This window comes from Sphaeramia orbicularis, chromosome 21 (genome assembly GCF_902148855.1).
Source record: "Sphaeramia orbicularis chromosome 21, fSphaOr1.1, whole genome shotgun sequence".
In the NCBI taxonomy this organism is placed as follows: domain Eukaryota; kingdom Metazoa; phylum Chordata; class Actinopteri; order Kurtiformes; family Apogonidae; genus Sphaeramia; species Sphaeramia orbicularis.
The window spans coordinates 2,015,520-2,037,792 of record NC_043977.1 but is presented as its reverse complement, the minus strand read 5'-3'; the positions used below and the strand labels follow the sequence as shown (position 1 = coordinate 2,037,792).

Here is a 22,273-nt window from a genome sequence, read left to right as displayed (position 1 = left end):
ACAACAGAAATCTGACAGCTTCTACAAGTAGCACACAACGGAAAAGATACTGTTAGGATTTAGATCCACCTGGAAAAGAGACAAAAGGCTGTCACTATTGTCATGTATGGGATGAGTGATTTTGCTGTTTTGTTTAGTTTTTTTATTCATTCATTTATTTATTTTTAAATGTATTCACTTTTATTTTTATGTATTTATGTCCTTTTCCCCCTAAGCTTCTTTCTATACTATTATTTAAAACCCTTTTCTGATTCCTCACTTCTGTATACCCATATCCTTTAACCTTTCTATTGTATTTGTGTATTTTATTTTATTTATTTATTTATTTATTTCAAACACGTAAAGAAACAAAATAAAACAAAGCAAATTAAGACATAAACAAACTAATTCAATATGTATATTGAATTTTTTAAAAAAAAAGAACAAAAATTAATAAAAACTTCATAAAATTCTAAATAATATGAAAAAAAATAAGTAAAAAAGGATCAAATAAGCAAAAAGATGAACAAAAACAGCTAAAGTCATCAATAAAATGAAGAAAAATGAAGAATAAACCAACAAAATAATACGAGACATGAACAAAATAAGCCACAAACTGAACAAAATGGAAGAAAAACTAATAAACCCATGCAGTTGGATCAGTGACAGTGGATGGACACACTGACAGTCAAACTCCAGACTCTTTACTAATTCCTCTGTTGCTGCATTTCTACTACATGGAAGTGGTTCGACTCAACTCGGCTCGTCTTCCGTTGTTGTGCACCTCATTTCCTTTCCCTTCTTACCTTCAGAAAGTTGTGTTTGAGGAGTTACGATGTTTGTTGCCCACACCGGAACCGGCCCGGCGTTCACTCTGCCGCTACATTCACAAGCGCCGCTAAGTAGAGAATCAAACACGTGACATTCCTGTAAATGATTCACATGTGGACAAACGTTTGAGCAGATTGGAGGGATTCCACCTTTAGAAGACATGGAAGCTTTGCAGGTGTTCCAAGTAAGTGGACCTGGTGTCATCTTTTTAGACCGTTTCGGCCACGTTCTGACCAAAACAATGCAGCGTACGTGTGACGTCATCGCGCAACGAAGGCAGAATCGATAAGCAGAATCGTTAAGCAGGCAAACGATTCCAAGGAATCGAGCTACTGGGAACCGGTTCTCAAAAAGAACCGGTTCTCGATTCCCATCCCTACTCATAACCTCAAATGCAAAACCTCCAGTTTTTCCTGAAGATGGAAGTCTAAAACCTGACAACGTTAGCGGTCTGGTCTCCAGTGTGTGCGTGGTGGCTGCTGTATGTGCGCCTGGCTTGGGCTGTGTTGTTTATCAGCAGTACTGGGTTACCACAGTGAAGAGCCAGCAGGATCACTGGAATAATTAAAGGTCAACAAGCGATGTGAGAGATGGGGCCGATGTTAATGAGGTGTGCACGCCAGGCTCACAGACAGAGGAGGGAAATGACGGGGGGTGCAGGACTCAGCTGATGGTAAACACCACCATACCCTCCATCTCAGCCAGACGGCACCTCTATTAAATATTGACGATAGATTTGTAGGATATAGTTCCACTTCTATGTAAACATGGTGGCAGGGGATGGTTAAGAGCCTGAAGATCAGCTGCTAATGCAATAAGAGGGCAGTGTTGTTCCTGTGTGGAGGGAGGAGACGCTCTCCCACCGCCAAGCCCTCACAAGTAACCCTTATAAATAATACAGAACCAGCGCTGCCAGATGGGAAATGTCCCCACAAATCTAATTTAAGGTCTATGTTAGGACTGTAACCATTACCGGTATAACCATAAACTGCACTAAAATCGCAGATGATTAGTATTACTGTTTAAATTCTAATTCTCATGATAACCATATTTGATTATCGCACTTTTAGGGACAAAAAACCCCTATGTACAGATCTGCTTTTATGTCAAATATTTGAGTATAGTTTTAATTTATTACAATTTTAATTTTCTATACCTAATATTTGGAACCAATATTCACTTTTAAAGTCTGTGAAAAGGTTTGTTAAACATCTGTGTGTTATTTATGCAATAAATTATATACATTTTTGTCCTTTTGTGTAGATATAGTAGGTTAAAGTGAAAAAAATAATAGATGAGGTAGATGTTGTGCTGAAAAACAGATCCCAAACATGGGTATAGTAAACATTTGTTTCTATAGTATATAAAGGCAAACTCAAAAGGACTGAAAAACAGACAAAATAGACTCAGACCACTAAGGGTTAATATTGGAATGTTTCTGACACAGAAGGGACATTGTTCCAGTTATTTTATTTGTGGGTTGTTGGTTGTTTTTTTTTTCCAAAATACAACCTGGTTAAATTCTTTCAGTGTGTGTATTGGTACTTTTTGAACATTTTAGCACAATTTCAATAATACCGCGATAATAATGATAATCATGATAATTTTGGTCACAGTAACCGTGATATGAAATTTTCATCTGGTTCCATCCCTAATCTGTGTCTTTGTGTTGGCTCTGTGCTACACACCTGTACACACACAGGTGGTGTGAAGGCCCACGTCCACAGTGCAGCGTTTAACTGTTGACAACAAGAGCTAAGAGGACATGAACGGTGTGCAAACAGCAGATCATAGGATCAGAAATGCAGTCGTCATCTTCACATGTCGCAGGATAAAGTTAATAAACAGTCGGTTTGGACTCGGTCTGTATCAGGGCCGTCAAACTCAGTTTCTTTCAGGTTCTACATTCAGCCCAATTGAATCTGAAGTGGGCTGGACCAGTACCATAATAGTATGATAGCCAGCGTTCTCGCTAGCGTCATTGAACGTCGGGGCCCCTGACACTGTCCCTGGGGGGCCCCGACGCTGAGATTTGACCCGTGATGCTGTCTTTCAACTGGTGTAGCGTTTTTTGTGTGTGTGTGTGTGTGTGTGTGTGTGATCATCCAGCGTAATGATAACGAGATTTGAATTTGAATAAATCTATTCCTTTGTCTTGGCGCAAAGCGCTGCAGACAGGAAATGGCAACAATAGAAGCCACACCCCTTTGTGTGCCTTGGTATTGTCTGACCCCGCCCACCAACATCACTTGCCTTACGCTCATTGGCTGATAATGAGACTTCAATCAGTTTATCTGATTTAAACGGACCGATCACCCGTGGAAAATTAGATCTAAAATTACCCTGTGCGTGCGTATAGTGTGAGTGCCGCTCTGACTATCCCTAATTTCGTGCATGTAAATATATTTTTCCATGATCATGTCTGCATCGAAGCGTGGGGGCAACGCCAAACGCAAGGGAAATAGACAAAAACTTGGCTTCATTCCTCAAAATTTGCCCCTCAAAATGCAGGAAATAGTGTTTAAGAGAGTTAGACATTTCAAAATTTTCCAGGGGAGGATGTCCCCAGACCCCCAACAAAACTCGCACCATGTACGCGCCATGGTGCCCCCACGCTGTGAAAAAATCCTAGTGACAACCCTGATAGCCAATAAAAAATGACAACTCCAAATTGTTTTAGTGCAAAAAATGACATTAATTTATGCCAATATTTTATGTTTACGAACTATCCAAACAAAAAGGATGTGAATAACCTGAAAAAAAAAGAAATTTGTTAAAAAATATAAGTACAATTTTATCAATATTGTGCCTCAACTTATCATTTCTACATGTGCATTACAGATCAGATCTACAAAGACACAAAACATTTAGTCACAGGCAGAATGTTGTTAAAATTGCACTGAATTTACTTCAGACATTTCAGGTTGTTCATATTTGTTCAGGTTATTCACATTTTATTGTTAAAGGACAGTTTGTTAACATTTTCATAATTTAATGGTTTTTGCATCAAAGATAAAAAATGGGTGTTGTCCTTATTTATAGGTTATGATATTATTTTTGAGTTTGATGCCTTAACTTCCACTTTGTAAATTCATCCTGTGGGCCGGATCTGGCCCCCGGGCCACATGTTTGACACCTGCGGTCTATATGATCCATATGTCGGGAGTTTAGATTTTTTTTATTAGAAAGGGAGACGTGTATTATTCAGAATTACACAGACATTTATTTCAAAACGGAGTGAAAACTGAAGCTTTAGTAACAAGCTGTGTATTTATTAGTGCTTTTACTAGTGATGAAATATGCAATTGAAGATATGTGCTAATAAATCAATAATTAAACGGATAAGCTTAAGACAATGGATAGATGGATAAATCAATAAATATTAATTTTTTATGGAGCTTTTCAGTGTTTAATCCTTTCATGCATGAATTATGAGAACCTTAATCAAGATTTTTTTTTCCTTAGTGTTTTTTATTCCTCTTTAGGCGTGAAAAAAAATGTGATTTTTTTCTTTTTTTTTTTCTTTTTTTTTTATGAACCTGTTTTTCATGGCGTTACAAAAATGTCCACTCAGCTGAACATTGTGCGTTTAGTTTTTTAAGCAAAGAAACATGTATTTACTGACATAGTGCGTGAAAACTATGAAATAAAAACACTTTTCACCTCCTGAGACTCAGCAAAGGCATGTTTGTCCTGTGTAGGGACACAAGTTTGACAGTTTTATCTAAAAAAAATACTGTCCATTGTAAAGGACATTCCATTAAAAAAATAAATAAATAAAAATAATTTAAAAAAAAAAATGTATCTGAAAAAAAAAGTTGCATTATGCAGTTTCCAATCAAGACAATTGTTTAATGGAAAAAAGCTAAAATTTTCACTTTCCTGGGTCTGAAGAGGATAATGGAGCTGATCTGAGGTTTACTCACATTTGAACAGACTTAACAGAACCACACAAACAGAACCACACAAACAGAACCACACAAACAGAACCACACACAAACAGAACCACACAAACAGAACCACACACAAACAGAACCACACAAACAGAACCACACACAAACAGAACCACACACAAACAGAACCACACAAACAGAACCACACAAACAGAACCACACACAAACAGAACCACACAAACAGAACCACACACAAACAGAACCACACAAACAGAACCACACAAACAGAACCACACACAAACAGAACCACAGAGAAACAGAACCACACAAACAGAACCACACATAAATAGAACCACACAAACAGAACCACACATAAATAGAACCACACAAACAGAACCACACATAAACAGAACCACACACAAACAGAACCACACAAACAGAACCACACATAAATAGAACCACACAAACAGAACCACACAAACAGAACCACACATAAACAGAACCACACAAACAGAACCACACACAAACAGAACCACACATAAACAGAACCACACAAACAGAACCACACAAACAGAACCACAGAGAAACAGAACCACACAAACAGAACCACACATAAACAGAACCACACAAACAGAACGACACAAACAGAACCACACACAAACAGAACCACAGAGAAACAGAACCACAGAGAAACAGAACCACACAAACAGAACCACACATAAATAGAACCACACAAACAGAACCACACATAAACAGAACCACACAAACAGAACCACACACAAACAGAACCACACAAACAGAACCACACATAAATAGAACCACACAAACAGAACCACACAAACAGAACCACATATAAACAGAACCACACAAACAGAACCACACACAAACAGAACCACACATAAACAGAACCACACAAACAGAACCACACACAAACAGAACCACAGAGAAACAGAACCACACAAACAGAACCACACATAAACAGAACCACACAAACAGAACCACAGAGAAACAGAACCACACAAACAGAACCACACACAAACAGAACCACACAAACAGAACCACAGAGAAACAGAACCACACAAACAGAACCACACATAAACAGAACCACACAAACAGAACCACATAAATAGAACCACATATAAACAGAACCACACAAACAGAACCACAGAGAAACAGAACCACACACAAACAGAACCACACAAACAGAACCACACATAAATAGAACCACACAAACAGAACCACATAAACAGAACCACACATAAACAGAACCACACAAACAGAACCACACATAAACAGAACCACACAAACAGAACCACACAAACAGAACCACACATAAATAGAACCACACAAACAGAACCACACAAACAGAACCACACATAAACAGAACCACACAAACAGAACCACACACAAACAGAACCACACAAACAGAACCACACATAAATAGAACCACACAAACAGAACCACACAAACAGAACCACACATAAACAGAACCACACAAACAGAACCACACACAAACAGAACCACACATAAACAGAACCACACAAACAGAACCACAGAGAAACAGAACCACACAAACAGAACCACACATAAACAGAACCACACAAACAGAACCACAGAGAAACAGAACCACACAAACAGAACCACACATAAATAGAACCACACAAACAGAACCACACAAACAGAACCACAGAGAAACAGAACCACACAAACAGAACTACACATAAACAGTACCACACAAACAGAACCACACAAACAGAACCACATAAATAGAACCACACATAAACAGAACCACACAAACAGAACCACACAAACAGAACCACACATAAACAGAACCACACAAACAGAACCACACATAAACAGAACCACACAAACAGAACCACACAAACAGAACCACAGAGAAACAGAACCACACAAACAGAACCACACATAAACAGAACCACACAAACAGAACCACAGAGAAACAGAACCACACAAACAGAACCACACATAAACAGAACCACACAAACAGAACCACAGAGAAACAGAACCACACAAACAGAACCACACATAAATAGAACCACACAAACAGAACCACACAAACAGAACCACAGAGAAACAGAACCACACAAACAGAACTACACATAAACAGAACCACACAAACAGAACCACACAAACAGAACCACATAAATAGAACCACACATAAACAGAACCACACAAACAGAACCACAGAGAAACAGAACCACACAAACAGAACCACACATAAATAGAACCACACAAACAGAACCACACAAACAGAACCACAGAGAAACAGAACCACACAAACAGAACCACACATAAATAGAACCACACAAACAGAACCACACAAACAGAACCACAGAGAAACAGAACCACACAAACAGAACCACACATAAATAGAACCACACAAACAGAACCACACAAACAGAACCACAGAGAAACAGAACCACACAAACAGAACCACACATAAACAGAACCACATAAACAGAACCACACAAACAGAACCACAGAGAAACAGAACCACACAAACAGAACCACACATAAATAGAACCACACAAACAGAACCACACATAAACAGAACCACACAAACAGAACCACATAAATAGAACCACACATAAACAGAACCACACAAACAGAACCACACAAACAGAACCACACACAAACAGAACCATGTAAACAGACCACACAAACAGAACCACACATAAACAGAACCATGTAAACAGAACCACACAAACAGAACCACACAAACAGAACCACACACAAACAGAACCATGTAAACAGACCACACAAACAGAACCACACATAAACAGAACCACACAAACAGAACCACACACAAACAGAACCACACAAACAGAACCACACAAACAGAACCACATAAATAGAACCACACATAAACAGAACCACACAAACAGAACCACACACAAACAGAACCACACAAACAGAACCACACAAACAGAACCACACAAACAGAACCACACACAAACAGAACCATGTAAACAGACCACACAAACAGAACCACACATAAACAGAACCATGTAAACAGAACCACACAAACAGAACCACACAAACAGAACCACACACAAACAGAACCATGTAAACAGACCACACAAACAGAACCACACATAAACAGAACCACACAAACAGAACCACACACAAACAGAACCACACAAACAGAACCACACAAACAGAACCACATAAATAGAACCACACATAAACAGAACCACACAAACAGAACCACACACAAACAGAACCACACAAACAGAACCACACATAAACAGAACCACACAAACAGAACCACACAAACAGAACCACACAAACAGAACCACACAAACAGAACCACAGTGCTTCAGTTTCAGTTTCACAGTTTGTCTTTTATGATTTGTGATTCTCTCTCTCCACTCACCATGTTTTTTTTATTTTTAAGATTTTATTTTCATTTTTATCCATTACTATAAATTTCAGGCGACCCCATTTGAATTCCAGGTGAGCCCACATGGGGTCCTGACCCCAAGGTTGGAAAACACTGCATTAAAGTGTCTGTGTGTGTGTGTGTGTGTGTGTGGGTGTGTGTGTGTGTGTGTGTGTGTGTGTGTGTGTGTTCATGTCCATGCAGTGGTTCAGACCTTCAGTCTTTGGCGGTCTCAGACTGTCGGCCTTCTCCTTATCTCCTCCCTGACACACACACACACACACACACCCCCCCCCGTCTGCCTCCAGCTCTCTGTGAGGACCCCCCAGGGGTTCCCATGTCCTGTCAGAGGACCACTGAGCCTGACTGTCATTAGCAGCACCCCACAGACTGTCACACACACACACACACACACACAAACAGCACAAACACACACATAAACACACACACAGACACACACAGAACACACACAAACACAGAACACATACAAACACACACACATACACACAGAACACACACAAACACACACGAGCACACACGCAGAGCACACACACACACACACACACAAACACACACACAGAGCACACACACACAGCACACACACACACACACACACACACACAGAACACACACAAGCACACACGAGCACACACACAGAGCACACACACACACACACACATACACACACACACACACACACACACACAGAGCACACACACACACAGAACACACACACAAACACACACACAGAGCCCACACAAACACACACATAAACACACACACACACACACACACCATAAACTCTCTGTAAACAGAAGGACCACACTAGTTGGACTGTGAGCTGAAGAAGAACAATACTCCATCCTGGACTTTGTAGTGTCTTCTTTTTTTCCACAAGTTTTTCAAAGTTTAAAAGTTCAACATTTTTACACTAGCTCGTTAGCTACCAGGCTATCTCAATCAATCAAATTTTATTCATATAAGCGCCAAATCATAACAAAAGTTGTCTCATGACACTTTTCATGTCGAGCCGGTCCAAACCAGAGTCTGAAGATAATTTTCAGAAACTAACAGAATCCTATAGGAGTAAACACTAGTGACGGAAAAATGACGTTTTATGAAGTTTTAAAGACAAACAGACTGTTAGCCTCCTCTCACCTTTTTAATGTTCGACTTTGACGCAGGACGAAAATCCTTCTTGAATGTAAAATTTGCAAATGGCTGAAGAATGTGTTTATCTAAATGAGACCATACGAAGTGTAAATTGTACTTAAGCTAACAGCGTATGCTAGCTAAGCTAACAGCGTATGCTAGCTAAGCTAACAGCATATGCTAGCTAAACTAACAGCGTATGCTAGTTAAACTAACAGCGTATTCTAGCTAAGCTAACAGTGTAGCCTCTTCTGTATGTAAACAAACCGAGTCTCGACACAGTGCGTTTTCCATTGGAAACTGTAAGGTCGAAAAAGTCTGACAAAGTTAATTTTTTTTTTTTTGGATGGTTTATTTATTTCAATGTGACTTGTTTAATTGTGTTCTCATTCTCCTAATATGACACCAGGCTGTTTGATAGTTTTATATTTTTCAGTTTTCCTTGATTACAGAAGCTGAATCTCTTCTATTTTTTATTTTTTTTATTTTTGTTTACCACATCTATCTGCTCTTCTACTGGAGTGCAGAATGTGTACAGCAGTGGTTCCAACTTGTTTTTACTCATGACCCCATTTTAACATCACAAATTTCTGTTGACCCCTGACATTCAAAATGGAGATTTTTTTTCTATTTTTGCTAAAATTAGTTTGTTTTTGATCATGTAATAGTTTGCGATACTATGTTTAAATGATCATTTTAGACACATTTAGTCTGTATAATGTCTGTTATTGTGGACAGAGGCAGTAAACCCAGGTGTAGATTACTGCACAAAGGGAGAAGTGGATTTTCCTTGGTCAGGATATGTACACTGGAAAAAATGCCCCTCTAAAAACAAGTAAAAAAAAAGATTTAATACAAGATATTTTAGCTTGAATTAAGCAAAAAAAAAAATCTGCCAATAGAACAAGTGAAAATTATCTTGGAATTTGAATTTGAGATTTTTTTTTTATCTTTTTTTTTTTTGCTTAATTCAAGCAAAAAATCTGCCAATGGAACAAATGAAAATTATCTTGGTCAGATTTCTTGAACTCAGATTTTCCAGATCTATTGTCTATAAATCAGTTCTTATATCTCACTGAAAAGTTCCTCTTCTGGTGATTCTGTCTGATTTTAAGTGTGATGAGATATTTGGACTAAAAATGAGAAAAATACACTTGGTAAGATTTTGATTTTTTCCAGTGTACAGTCAGTCCAGCTGTGATTTACAAAGCTGACAATTAATACTGAACAAACAAGAACTGAAACTATGAATTATGAAAGAGCTGCAGCATCTGAAACTGACCACAGTGAACATGTGACACAAACAGAAGCACAGTGCTGCAGTTTCAGACTCAGTTTGTCATGTCTGGTATGGATTGTGATTGTCTCGCTCAACTCACCATATGTTTTTTATTAGTAAGGCTTTTTTTTTTTTTTTAATCAATGACTAGAAGTTTCAGGCGACCCCACATGGGGTCCTGACCCCAAGGTTGAAAAACACTGGTGTACAGTGGGTGGGGTGTTCAGGGTGAGGATGGACATGCCTGTAGGTTGTGTGGACACCTCTTGTGTCTGTGCCTCTTTATGGAACTGAAGCGAACCTCTTCACACTCAGCTGCATCTCTTTCTCTTTCCCTCTCTGTCATTCTCTGGTTCCGCTGTTCATTCGTCCGTCTTGTCTGTTTTCTGGCCGGGTGGTGTTTGTGTGTGTACGTCTGTTGGTTGTTTTTTCTTGGGGTGGGGGTGGGACCCGTGCTCTGTTCTGTGGGGTTCATTGTTTTGGGGGGGGGGGGCGTAGGTTATGCGTCCAGGAGGGCAATGCTTCAACAGTTACATGGAGTTACTATGTACTCCCACGACGAGCACCACAGCAGCAGCACCACCACCAGCCCCTACTGCTGGACTGACAGAGGTAAGGGTCAGGGCTGCGGCCGCTCCGACCTCAGCTGATGACCACTGTACGTCCGTCTGTCAGTCCGTCAATCAGCATGTCAGTCCGTCTGTTTTGTCTGCGTAGAAATGTTCGTCCGGAGAAAGATGACAACATAATGAACACAGTCACAGCTCCGACTGTTTGGGTTCAAATAAATGACACACATAGAGGTGAAGAAAGAGTGGATTTTATAGAAGAACAGTGTGGAGCAAAAACAATAGAATAGAATAGAATAGAATAGAATAGAATAGAATAGAATAGAATAGAATAGAATAGAATAGAATAGAAGACCAGATCTGAATAGGGGTGTAAGAAAATATCAGTTCTGCAATATATTGCGATATTTCATTTCACAATACTGTATCGATATTTTTTAGGTATGTTTTCAAATGCAGATATTGTAGAGGTTCATTTTAGGTTTTTTTTCTTTTTGTTTATATTTTATTTATTATTATTTAACACTTTTTTATTAAATTATATTAGTTCCTTTGTTGGGATTGAACTCAAATCCTGTTCTGATGTTAGTTGTGAACTAATAGAATCTGAACATTTGAACAGGATCTGAAACTGGAATGTCTGGAAAACAGAATTTCAGTTTGAACACAGTTTGAACATTTGGTGATAGAACATTAGATCCTATTCTGATTAAATAAAAATGTGTTTAGTATTTGGGCAGATTTCTGCTATAATTCCATTCATCCAGGAAATAATCTTTTAAAAAAGAAACAAAACCAATTAAAAATTGTCTTTTTAACAATATCGTGATATATCGTATCATGATCCTAGTATTGTGATTTGTATCATGTCACCAGATTCTTGCCGATACACAGCCCTAGACCTGAATGATCCAAACACTGGAGAAGAGTATGTTTATGTGGGACATGACGGAAAATGTTACCAGTGTTCAAATTTCAATTAAACATTCACTTTATTTCTTATGATGATAGGAAATTTGCCGTAGGCTTCAGCTCGTTCTGTGCCACACAAACCCAATCAAAAGACACTGAACGTATATAAAGGAGGACACAGACTAATTATATAAAATAAGGAAGAAAAAGTTCTTTTACTCAGTTATATATAAATATATATATATATATATATATATATATATATATATATATATATATATATATATATGCATTCGGGGTGTGTGTTGGCAAGAATGTGGTGATACAATACAAATCACATACTAGGATCATGATACGATATATCTCGATACTGTTAACAAGGCAATATTCTTTTGTTTTGTGTCTTGTTTTAAAAGATTTTTTCCTGGAAAAATGAAATGACACCACAAATATGCACAAATACTAAACAAATGTTTATTTGATCAAAAAAGGATTGAATGCTTTATCACAAAACTTTCCTCTGTAAAAACTTAAAGTGCAGGATGTGGATGATTAAAGTTCTAATGTGTGGCTTTACCAGTGCAAAAAACACACACAAAATAAATAAATCAATAAATAAAGTTATGTATTACAGACGTTACAGTTTAAGATCCTGCTCAAATATTCATATTCTATTTGCTGTGAAATGACACAAACAGTATTTTTGTTTAATCCCAGCAAACGAATGAACATCTGCCTCTTTCAGATGATAAAAAGTGCTTTTAGGAGGCTGGAACTAACCATTATTGAACAAAACAACGATATCAACATGTATGACCTGCAATTTCACAAGAGCAAAATACCCACGTGTGAGGTTACCTTGACAACACACTTTCACAGATGTGCTGTAATATTAAAGTAATATTTATGATGCTTTTGGAGGAAAAACTGGATATTACGACGGCGTGTTAGGGCCACATAAAAAAATAAAAACACTTGTCACTACGAGAGTGAAATCATAAAATATAGTGATTAAATCCATAATTTTATGAGAGTAAAGTCGTCATATTTCAAGAATAAAGTCATAATATTATGAGAATAACGTCGTAATTTAAAAACAAGCAGGAAAATTATCAGAATTTACAAGAATAAAGTCATAATGTTTCAAGAATAAAGCCATAATATGAGAATACAGTCGTACCCATTCGTCCCATTCGAGCCTATTAGCCCCGCCCACCAAATACTGAGCCCATTAGCCCCACCCACCATCAACACACTAGCATTATTCGTCCGCTCCAACAGAAGTGAAAGTTGATGCTTCGTTTGTTTCGTTCGCTGGAACTGGAAACTCATCAACAAGGATTAAGGTTTACGATTTAGAAATGAGGACTTTATCGCACTATTGAGAATTTATTTTCAAAATGTTACGACTTTAATCTCATAAAAGCACGACATTATTTTTGTTAAATCATGAGGGTTTTTTTTAAAAAACGACTTTATTCTCAAAATATTCCCACTCTTTTTGTATTTGACTTTATTCTCATAAAATTACAGGTTTTATCTCGATATTTTACTACTTTATTCTCGTAGTCACAGTGTTTTTATTTTCTTCTGTGGCCCTAATACGCAGTCGTACGATGTAATCTACTTGTTTCCTTCCAAATCAAACTGTGGAACTCAGGTTAAATGCATATTAATCATCTTTTTTTCATCTAAGTAACATGGTTTTGGTCTAAATCCTTGGCCTTATACTTTGGTAAACATGCACCATGCGTTGTTGCATAAAGTGGGGTTAACGTTGAGCTGCAGTACTGCACCGTCCTGGGCTGAACAATGAATAATTCACAAATGCATCAGCAGAACAGAAATACTTTTCTGATGGAAGCTTTAAGTCCACATCGGACCACCTGAAGGGGCTGCGCTCACAAACATGTGGGTGTGTTACAGCTGTCGGCGTGTGCATGTGTGTGTGTGTGTGTTCTGTTGTGTGTGCATGTGAACGTGTGTCTGCTGAATAAAAAACAGAACATTTTCAATTAGCGAAGTTCGGTCGAGTGTGTGGACGGATGTTTGTGTCTGTTTCTAGTTAATGATGCTTCATGTTGTATCATGTCTTTCAGTGGCGTTTCTCTTAGATTCAGTCTGAATGCATCACCTTAAACCGATGACAAAGACACGTGTAGCCTTTAGTGCAGGGGGGTCAAACATGTGGCCCCTGGGCCAAAACCGGCCCCCCTAAGGGTCCAGTCTGGTCCATGAGGTTACTTTACAGACATTCAACAGCCAAAGGTGTCAGACTCCTTTGAGTCCAGGGCCAATGGGATCTCCACTTAAATAATAGAAATATTTATGTATAAATAATGACGGCTCCAAATTTTCTTCTTTGTTTAATGTGAAAAATGTACAAATTATTTTCATTTACAAACGATCCTTTTACAATGAAATGTGAACAAATATGAACAACCTGAGAGGTCGTCAGGGAAATGTGTAGAATTGTACCAATTTTCAGTCTGTTCTGAACTGTTGTGTGTATGTGTAGATCCACTGCATCTGTACGTTAGAATGAACACGTATAAATGATCAACTGAAGCAGAATATTGTTCAAACTGTGTTTATTTGTAGTCCAACGGCCCAAAGGTCTGATGGACTATAGCGATCAGTCATCCATCTGGAAACAGTTTTTCAATAATCTTCTTCTCCAAAACCTTCAGCCAGAATTAATTGAAATTCCTAACAGAGGTTTTTTGGGGTAAGGTCTACTGAGTTTATTCAGACAACTGGGGAATATTGATTTTTGATTTTTTTAAATAAATTTTTGATATTTTCCAAATCTCCATTGGTTTATAATGGGACGCATTTCAAAGTGCTATAATGTAAACAGTTGAAGATATTGATAGAATTACTATTGGTAATAGATAGGAAGTCACATATGGGCTTTGATTTGGTGTCATGACCTTTGACCTTGAGTGACCTTGAAAGGTCAAACAAATGTCAGTTAATATCTTTAAATATACCGTTGGACTACAGGAGCCTTGGTCCTGGTTTTCTAAATCTCAGGTTCAAGATTCAAAGTGTTTATTGTCATGTGTTCAGTAAATAATAATAATAATAATAATAATAATAATAATAATAATAATGATAATACATTTCATGTATAGGCACCTTTCAGGACACTCAAGGTCACAGTTCAATGTTGTTAAAATAATGAAACACGGTTAAATTTATACACAAACACACAGGTACAAATGGCAGCAGATAATAGTGAAAACACAGAATAGAGTCGGACTGTCTGAAGAAATAAGTTTTAAACTGGGATTTGAAGGTGGTAACAGTCTACATTTTGTATGTTTTCCAGGAGGGCATAAATAAACAGGTTTCTACGCTCAATACAAGTATTTACTGTCCACACTGAATGAACAAAAGGATTTAACATAAAAGTGTAAGTATAGAAATTTGAACAGAATAATTTAAGGAAATTACAACAACCAAAACAAAGATGGCATGTAAGAGAAAAAGAGCATAAAAAATATGAACTATTATGAAGAGGAAAATCTATATTTATATACATGTGTAACGTGTGGGTAAATGGGACAGAACTGAGGTAAGGTTAAGGTTGTTCATATTTGTTCATTTTCATTATGTAATTTAACTTTTGAACACCAAAATAAATATTTGACTTATTTATTTATTTATTTTGTAGGTATTAGGGATGTAATGATTACTGGTAAATGATAAACCGCAGTAAAATCACAGTCGGTTAGTATTACTGTTTAAATTCTACTTCTCATGATAACCGTGTTTGATTAAAGCACTTTTAGGGAAAAACCCTATGTACAGATCTGCTTTTATGTCAAATATTTGAGTATAGTTTTAATTCATTACAATTTTGATTTTCTGTACCTAATATTTGGAACCAATATTCACTTTTAAAGTCTGTGAAAAGGTTCGTTAAACATCTGTGTGTGATTTATGCAATAAATTATATACATTTTTCAAATCAGATTTTAGATTTTTTTTTTTCTGTGTTTTTTGTCCTTTTGTGTTTTTATAGTAGGTTAAAGTGAAAAAATAATAGACAGATGATATACATGAAGTTGTGCTGAAAAAACAGATCCCAAACATGGCTATAGTAAACATTTGTTTCTATAGTATATAAAGGCCAAATCAAAAGGACTGAAAAACAGACAGAATAGAGTCAGACCACTAAGGGTTAATATGTGAATGTTTCTGACACAGAAGGGACATTGGGACTGTTATTTTATTTGGTTTTTTTGTTGTGTTTCTTTTTTTTTTTTTTTTTCCAAAATTTTACTTGGTTAAATTCTTTCAGTGTGTGTATCGGTACTTTTTGAACATTTTGAGCACAATTTCAACAATACTGCGATAATAATGAGAACCGTGATCATTTTGGTCACAATAACCGTCATGTGAAATTCTCATCTGGTCCCATCCCTAGTAGGTATTATTGGTGCGACCCACTGGAGTTCCCTTGTGCTGTGTGTCCTCTGAACTCATAGGACCTGGACCCTCTGTCTGTCCTCCAGTGTCCGTCTCTCCAGCCTTAACCGTCCTTTTTTCTGAACCTGCCTGTTCTGTCCTGTCCCTCTGTCCTCCATGTCCCTGTCCTCTTCCTCTGGTGTCGTACATTCTTCTCACATCTTGTCCATCTCTTCCTTTCTTTTCCCTGTCTTCCGTCTGTCCTACCTCCCCTTTGTCTCATCGTTGCGTCATGTCTCTGTCTGTCTCGCCGTCTCTGTGTTTGTTTGTTTTTCGGTCGCTGCTGCAGAAAGTCGTGAAAACTCCTTCAGCCGCTCGCGCAGCTCCAGCGTGTCCAGCATCGACCGCGACACCAAAGAGGCCGTCACCACGCTGCAGTTCGGAGAGTCCTACGCACGCAAGACGGACGCCCTGCCCACGCCGTGTCTGTGGGTGGGGACCAGCCTAGGCGTGGTCCTGCTCATCCCCATGTCCATCCCCACGGACCAGGAGGAGCGCATGGACGAACCCGTCACCATCGGCCCCAGCGGTAAGTCCACCTGGGACCGACCCCGTCCACACTAAGTCCACCTGGGACCAACCCCATCCACACTAAGACCACCTGGGACCAACCCCATCCACACTAAGACCACCAGAGACCGACCCCCTCCACACTAAGACCACCTGGGACCGACCCCATCCACGCTAAGACCGCCTGGGACCGACCCCGTCCACACTAAGACCACATGGGACCGGCCCGTCCACACTAAGACCACATGGGACCGACCCCATCCACACTAAGACCACCTGGGACTGACCCCGTCCACACTAAGACCACCTGGGACCGACCCCGTCCACACTAAGACCACATGGGACCGGCCTGTCCACACTAAGACCACATGGGACCGACCCCGTCCACACTAAGACCACCTGGGACCGACCCCGTCCACACTAAGACCACATGGGACCGACCCCGTCCACACAAAGACCACCAGGGACTGACCCCGTCCACACTAAGACCACATGGGATTGACCCCGTCCACACTAAGACCACCTGGGACCAAACCCGTCCACACTAAGACCACATGAGACCGGCCCGTCCACACTAAGACCACATGGGACCGACCCCATCCACACTAAGACCACCAGAGACCGACCCCGTCCACACTAAGACCACCTGGGACTGACCCCGTCCACACTAAGACCACCTGGGACTGACTAAGACCACCTGGGACTGACCCCGTCCACACTAAGGCACATATTTAACCAAACATGAATTGGTATTGGACCACTATGTCCTCCGTCCTCACTGGACAGTTGATGGTGGGTGGGGCTAATAGGCTCAGTATTTGGTGGGTGGGGCTAATGGGCTCAGTATTTGGTGGGTGGGGCTAATGGGCTCAGTATTTGGTGGGCGGGGCTAATAGGCTCAGTATTTAGTGGGTGGGGCTAATAGGCTCAGTATTTAGTGGGTGGGGCTAATTGGCTCAGTATTTAGTGGGTGGGGCTAATTGGCTCAGTATTTGGCCTTTTTGCGTAAACCCTAAATGAAAGTGGAACCTCACAGAATGGTCACAGTTCTTTATTAAAGCTCTGTTTTAATGTTTGTTGTTTATATTCAGTTAATATATAACTTAACAGATTATTAATTTAGCCATTTATACATTTTAGAAAAGAGATTTTATATGACAATAGCAATCACGATTGTAGCAATTACTGTACAATTACAATCTGCAGATATGTTAGACTGCCAAACATCTATACATTTGTCCCAGTTCAGGAAAATGGACTACTTTATATTTTCCATTTCCATATCTTTGTCTCCCTGCATAAACAACACACACTTGGTCGTGTTTACAGTTGTACTAAAAGTCACAGTTCTTTATTATTGGTCACAATCGTTGTTCTATATACTCTAGAAATAAACAAAATAGGCTCCTTAACATAAAAAACACTTAAAAACACAGACCAACTTAATTTCAGCTGTGGCTCACGAGCAGAAAATTCTTTGGGGCGGTCCTTAAACACACCCCGCCCACCTCACACAGCCAGTATATGTAAGCTACCGACACCCATGATGCATTGCACATGTGGTGATCATCACAGCCACACCCACTAAACAATTATTAAATTAAGGTAAAAAAAAAACAAAAGGAATAAACAAAAGTGTATTTTGGCTCCAACATTCTCCAAGTATGATGACGTTGTTCTCGTAATAGTATAAATTCATTCTCGTAAAATTCTGACTCTTTTTGTATTCGACTTTATTCTCAGAAAATTCCAGGTTTTATCTCAATATTTTACGACTTTGTTTTCCTAAATTATATTTTTTCCACCTGTTTTTAAATTATGATGGGGGGGCGGCCATGGCTCAGTTGGTAGAGCGGGTCGTCCAATAACCGAAGGGTTGGCGGTTCGAATCCCGCTCTGTCCTAGTCAGTCCGTTGTGTCCTTGGGCAAGACACTTCACCCTCCTTGCCTCCAGTGCCACCCACACTGGTGTATGAATGTTCGGTGGTGGTCGGAGGGGCCGTAGGCGCAAAATGGCAGCCACGCTTCTGTCAGTCTGCCCCAGGGCAGCTGTGGCTACAGATGTAGTTTACCACCACCAGAGGGAGAATGTGAGAGCGAATGAATAATGGGTCAATAATGTAAAGCGCTTTGGATGTCTAGAAAGGCGCGATATAAATCCAGTCCATTATTATGACTTTACTCTTGTGATATTACAGCTTTATCCTCCAAATATGACGACATTATTGTCATAATATTACAACTTCATTTTCATAAAATTCGGGCTCTTCTTGTATTCAGTTTTGTTCTCAGAACACTACAGGTTTTATCTGCATGTTTTACTCCTGTCTTCTGGTAGTGACAGGTGTTTGTGTTTTCTCCTGTGGTCCTTCTACCCTGTCGTCGTCGTAGCTCATGTGTCTTCTGTCCTGGTCGAACTCATCTCGTCCTTCTTCTCTGGGTTCCTCCAGGCGCCGTCCTGTTGCTGAAGGGTTCCGTGTTGCGCTTCGGCTTCTTGGACTGCATGGGCGCTCTCATCCAGAGCCCCTACGAGGTCTGGAGGGACCTCAACGCCCCCGAGGACCCCGACCGACCCAGGAGGCGCAAGCTGGTGCATTTCTCGCCGTCGTCCTCGCAGGACGCCTGCGGGGAGGGGCATCTGGCCGTGGTGTGTTCGGAGAGGCAGGCCAAAGTCTTCTTGATGCCCTCGCAGTCTTGCCTCTTCGTCCACAACATCACGGAGTCGTCGTTCGTGCTGCGAGCCGACGTGGTGTCGGTGTGTAACAGCGCGTGCTTGGCCTGCTTCTGCGCCAACGGACACGTCATGACGCTCAGGTGGGTGTTCGAGTCCGGAAGGTACGAGTCCACACCTGAGTGTGAGTCTGAAGCGTCTGTCCTCCTCACATGGACTCTGCTCTGGGCACCTCCACACACACGAACACTACTATTAAAGCATCATATCTACAGTTTTTCAGACTTTTTTTATAAATCTCTAAAACAACTTCCCTCCTGCTCAAAACTACCAAACATTCACCACTTTTCAGAATTTTAACCCTTTAAATGCCGGTTTCATCTGTTGAGTGATTTATTTTAAAAAAACACACCAAAAATTGAATATTTTTCTCCTCCAGCCCACTTTTCTCTTTATTTTATTTGTTCTATATTTGACTTAAAATCTTGGATTAGCATTTTCTTTCAAAATTTGACATGTGGAGACTGAATTGTACCTGCAAGGGAAGTTTTATATAATATGCTTTTCCAAATAAACAAAGAATGGAAAATAAAAAAATATATATATATTTTCCATCAAATAAATAGTAGGTGGATGAAACATTGGTGGTCATTAGAGTACAAGCAACAAAAATGATTTGATGTCATAAGTATTTTTTCTGTAATTTATGTATTTAATTTATTTACACTTTAACCGTATTTTTTCTAATGTCAACATTTTATTTAGAAGAAAACTAGTGATATTTAACCTTTTTATTGTATTTTACCAGTTTCAACCATTTTCCAGTCATAGGCAGATGCATGAAACTCATTTTTTTCTGTTATATTATGAGGCCATATGACCACGGGGCGGGCTTGGGGGGTGGGGGCAAATAGGAGTTGTGTGCGTGCGTGTGCCAAGGTTCTAATAGTTTTGGATTTTTCATTATAGTTTACTTTTATTTAATTTTGCCTTTTTCCTCTAATTCAGTTTGTTTAATTAGTTTTTGGAGCAGGTTTGCTAGTTTTTATTAGTTGTCATTATTTTCTAAATGCTTAGTTTTAGTTCAGTTGTAGTTTAGTTGTAGTTTAGTTTTAGTTTAGTCATAGTTCAGTTGTAGTTCAGTGGTCTCTTTTCTCTTCTTCTCTGTCGTCGTATTCAAATCAATCCCAGACAGGACTCGGCTGCTTTAGTCTCCATGTTTCCAGGTAGAGTGGGGACCAGAAGACGACTGGAAACCACAAGTGAACACAAGTGACGGACCGTCAAATATCATTTGGTGCTGCTAGCTAAAATTGCTTGAGGGAAATAAATTGATTTTATATCAGTCTGACATTGACAGATGAAAACAAAGGGAATTTTATCCATAATTTTTATCCGTTTCAGTTAGTTTTGTAAACACACAATACAGTTTCAGTTAGTTATGTTTTTTTCTTTTAATTATAGTTTTTATTTATTTCAGTTAACGAAAATGTTTTTACAATCCTAGTTTTTGTCATTTCGTTAGTTTTCGTTAACGATAATAACCTTGGTGTGCGCACACGCTAAATCATTTTTAAATCAACATCTGATTCATTTATATATATATATTTTTTTTAGGGTTCCTGTTGTCATCAGACTGGGGACTACAGCAGGATACTGGACATGTTAGTTAAAGCTGCCCCTTTTACTGTTATTGATACAGTTAATTTATTGGGATTGTCCCCAATACAATAAACTAAAAAAACTAAAAAAAAAAAAAAAAAATTAAAAATGAGTGTGAACATTTATTGTGCAAACTGTAACATCTTTGAAAGCTTCAATAAGTAGTAGTAGTAATTTTGTTTGTTCATTTAACAGAACATGATATATACATAAATACAGTTTGGATTTCTATATTAAATATGGGAGAAAATGTCTAGGCTAAAGAACAGCTTATTTATGCCGACCCTATTTACAGGAAGGAAAGATGCAGAAACTAAACAATAACAAAAGAGACACGACAGAACATATGAAATATGAACAAATTAGAAACAGAAAACAAAAAAGAGGGCGCAAAATGCATCATGGGAGTTTAAAACACATGTAAGAGTCAAAGACACTGGGGGTGCCAGTCACAACAAGCCCCGCCCCTCGCATGCATTGTATCTTATTTTGTCCTGGATCCAGATGATGTCATCATGTCTATGCATGTGCTGATGTCAGATCAATTAGATAGATAGATAGATAGATAGATAGATAGATAGATAGATAGATAGATAGATAGATAGATAGATAGATAGATAGATAGATAGATAGATAGATAGATAGATAGATAGATAGATACTTTATTCATCCCATAGGAAAACTTACAGGTTCCAGCTGTATCCACAAACTTAAAAACAACAATAGTTGAAATTTTACACTAAAAACACAAAAAAAAAAACCACACAGCAAAACGCGGAGCTACTGGAAGGGTTTCCACTTGTGATGGTTCCAGAAGAAAAAAAAAACATTACCTCTATAAATGTGCCAAGTTTGAAGTAAATTGAAACAAAAATTGATGTTTTTATAGATATTTGAAATGTCATCCATTATAAGTTAATGGGAGAAAAAAAAGCT

At 38.8% G+C, this 22,273-nt stretch overlaps 1 protein-coding gene across 1 annotated transcript in view; it reads left to right on the top strand.

Moving 5' to 3' along the window:
• The window catches only part of LOC115412793 (syntaxin-binding protein 5-like), a 57,305-nt gene that overhangs the window by 20,776 nt on the left and 14,256 nt on the right, over positions 1-22,273 (top strand). The window contains exons 4-6 of the mRNA XM_030125453.1: positions 11,036-11,149; positions 16,784-17,023; positions 19,455-19,818. Coding sequence (XP_029981313.1) covers positions 11,036-11,149; positions 16,784-17,023; positions 19,455-19,818 — 718 coding nt within the window. The remainder of the gene's footprint in view (positions 1-11,035; positions 11,150-16,783; positions 17,024-19,454; positions 19,819-22,273) is intronic.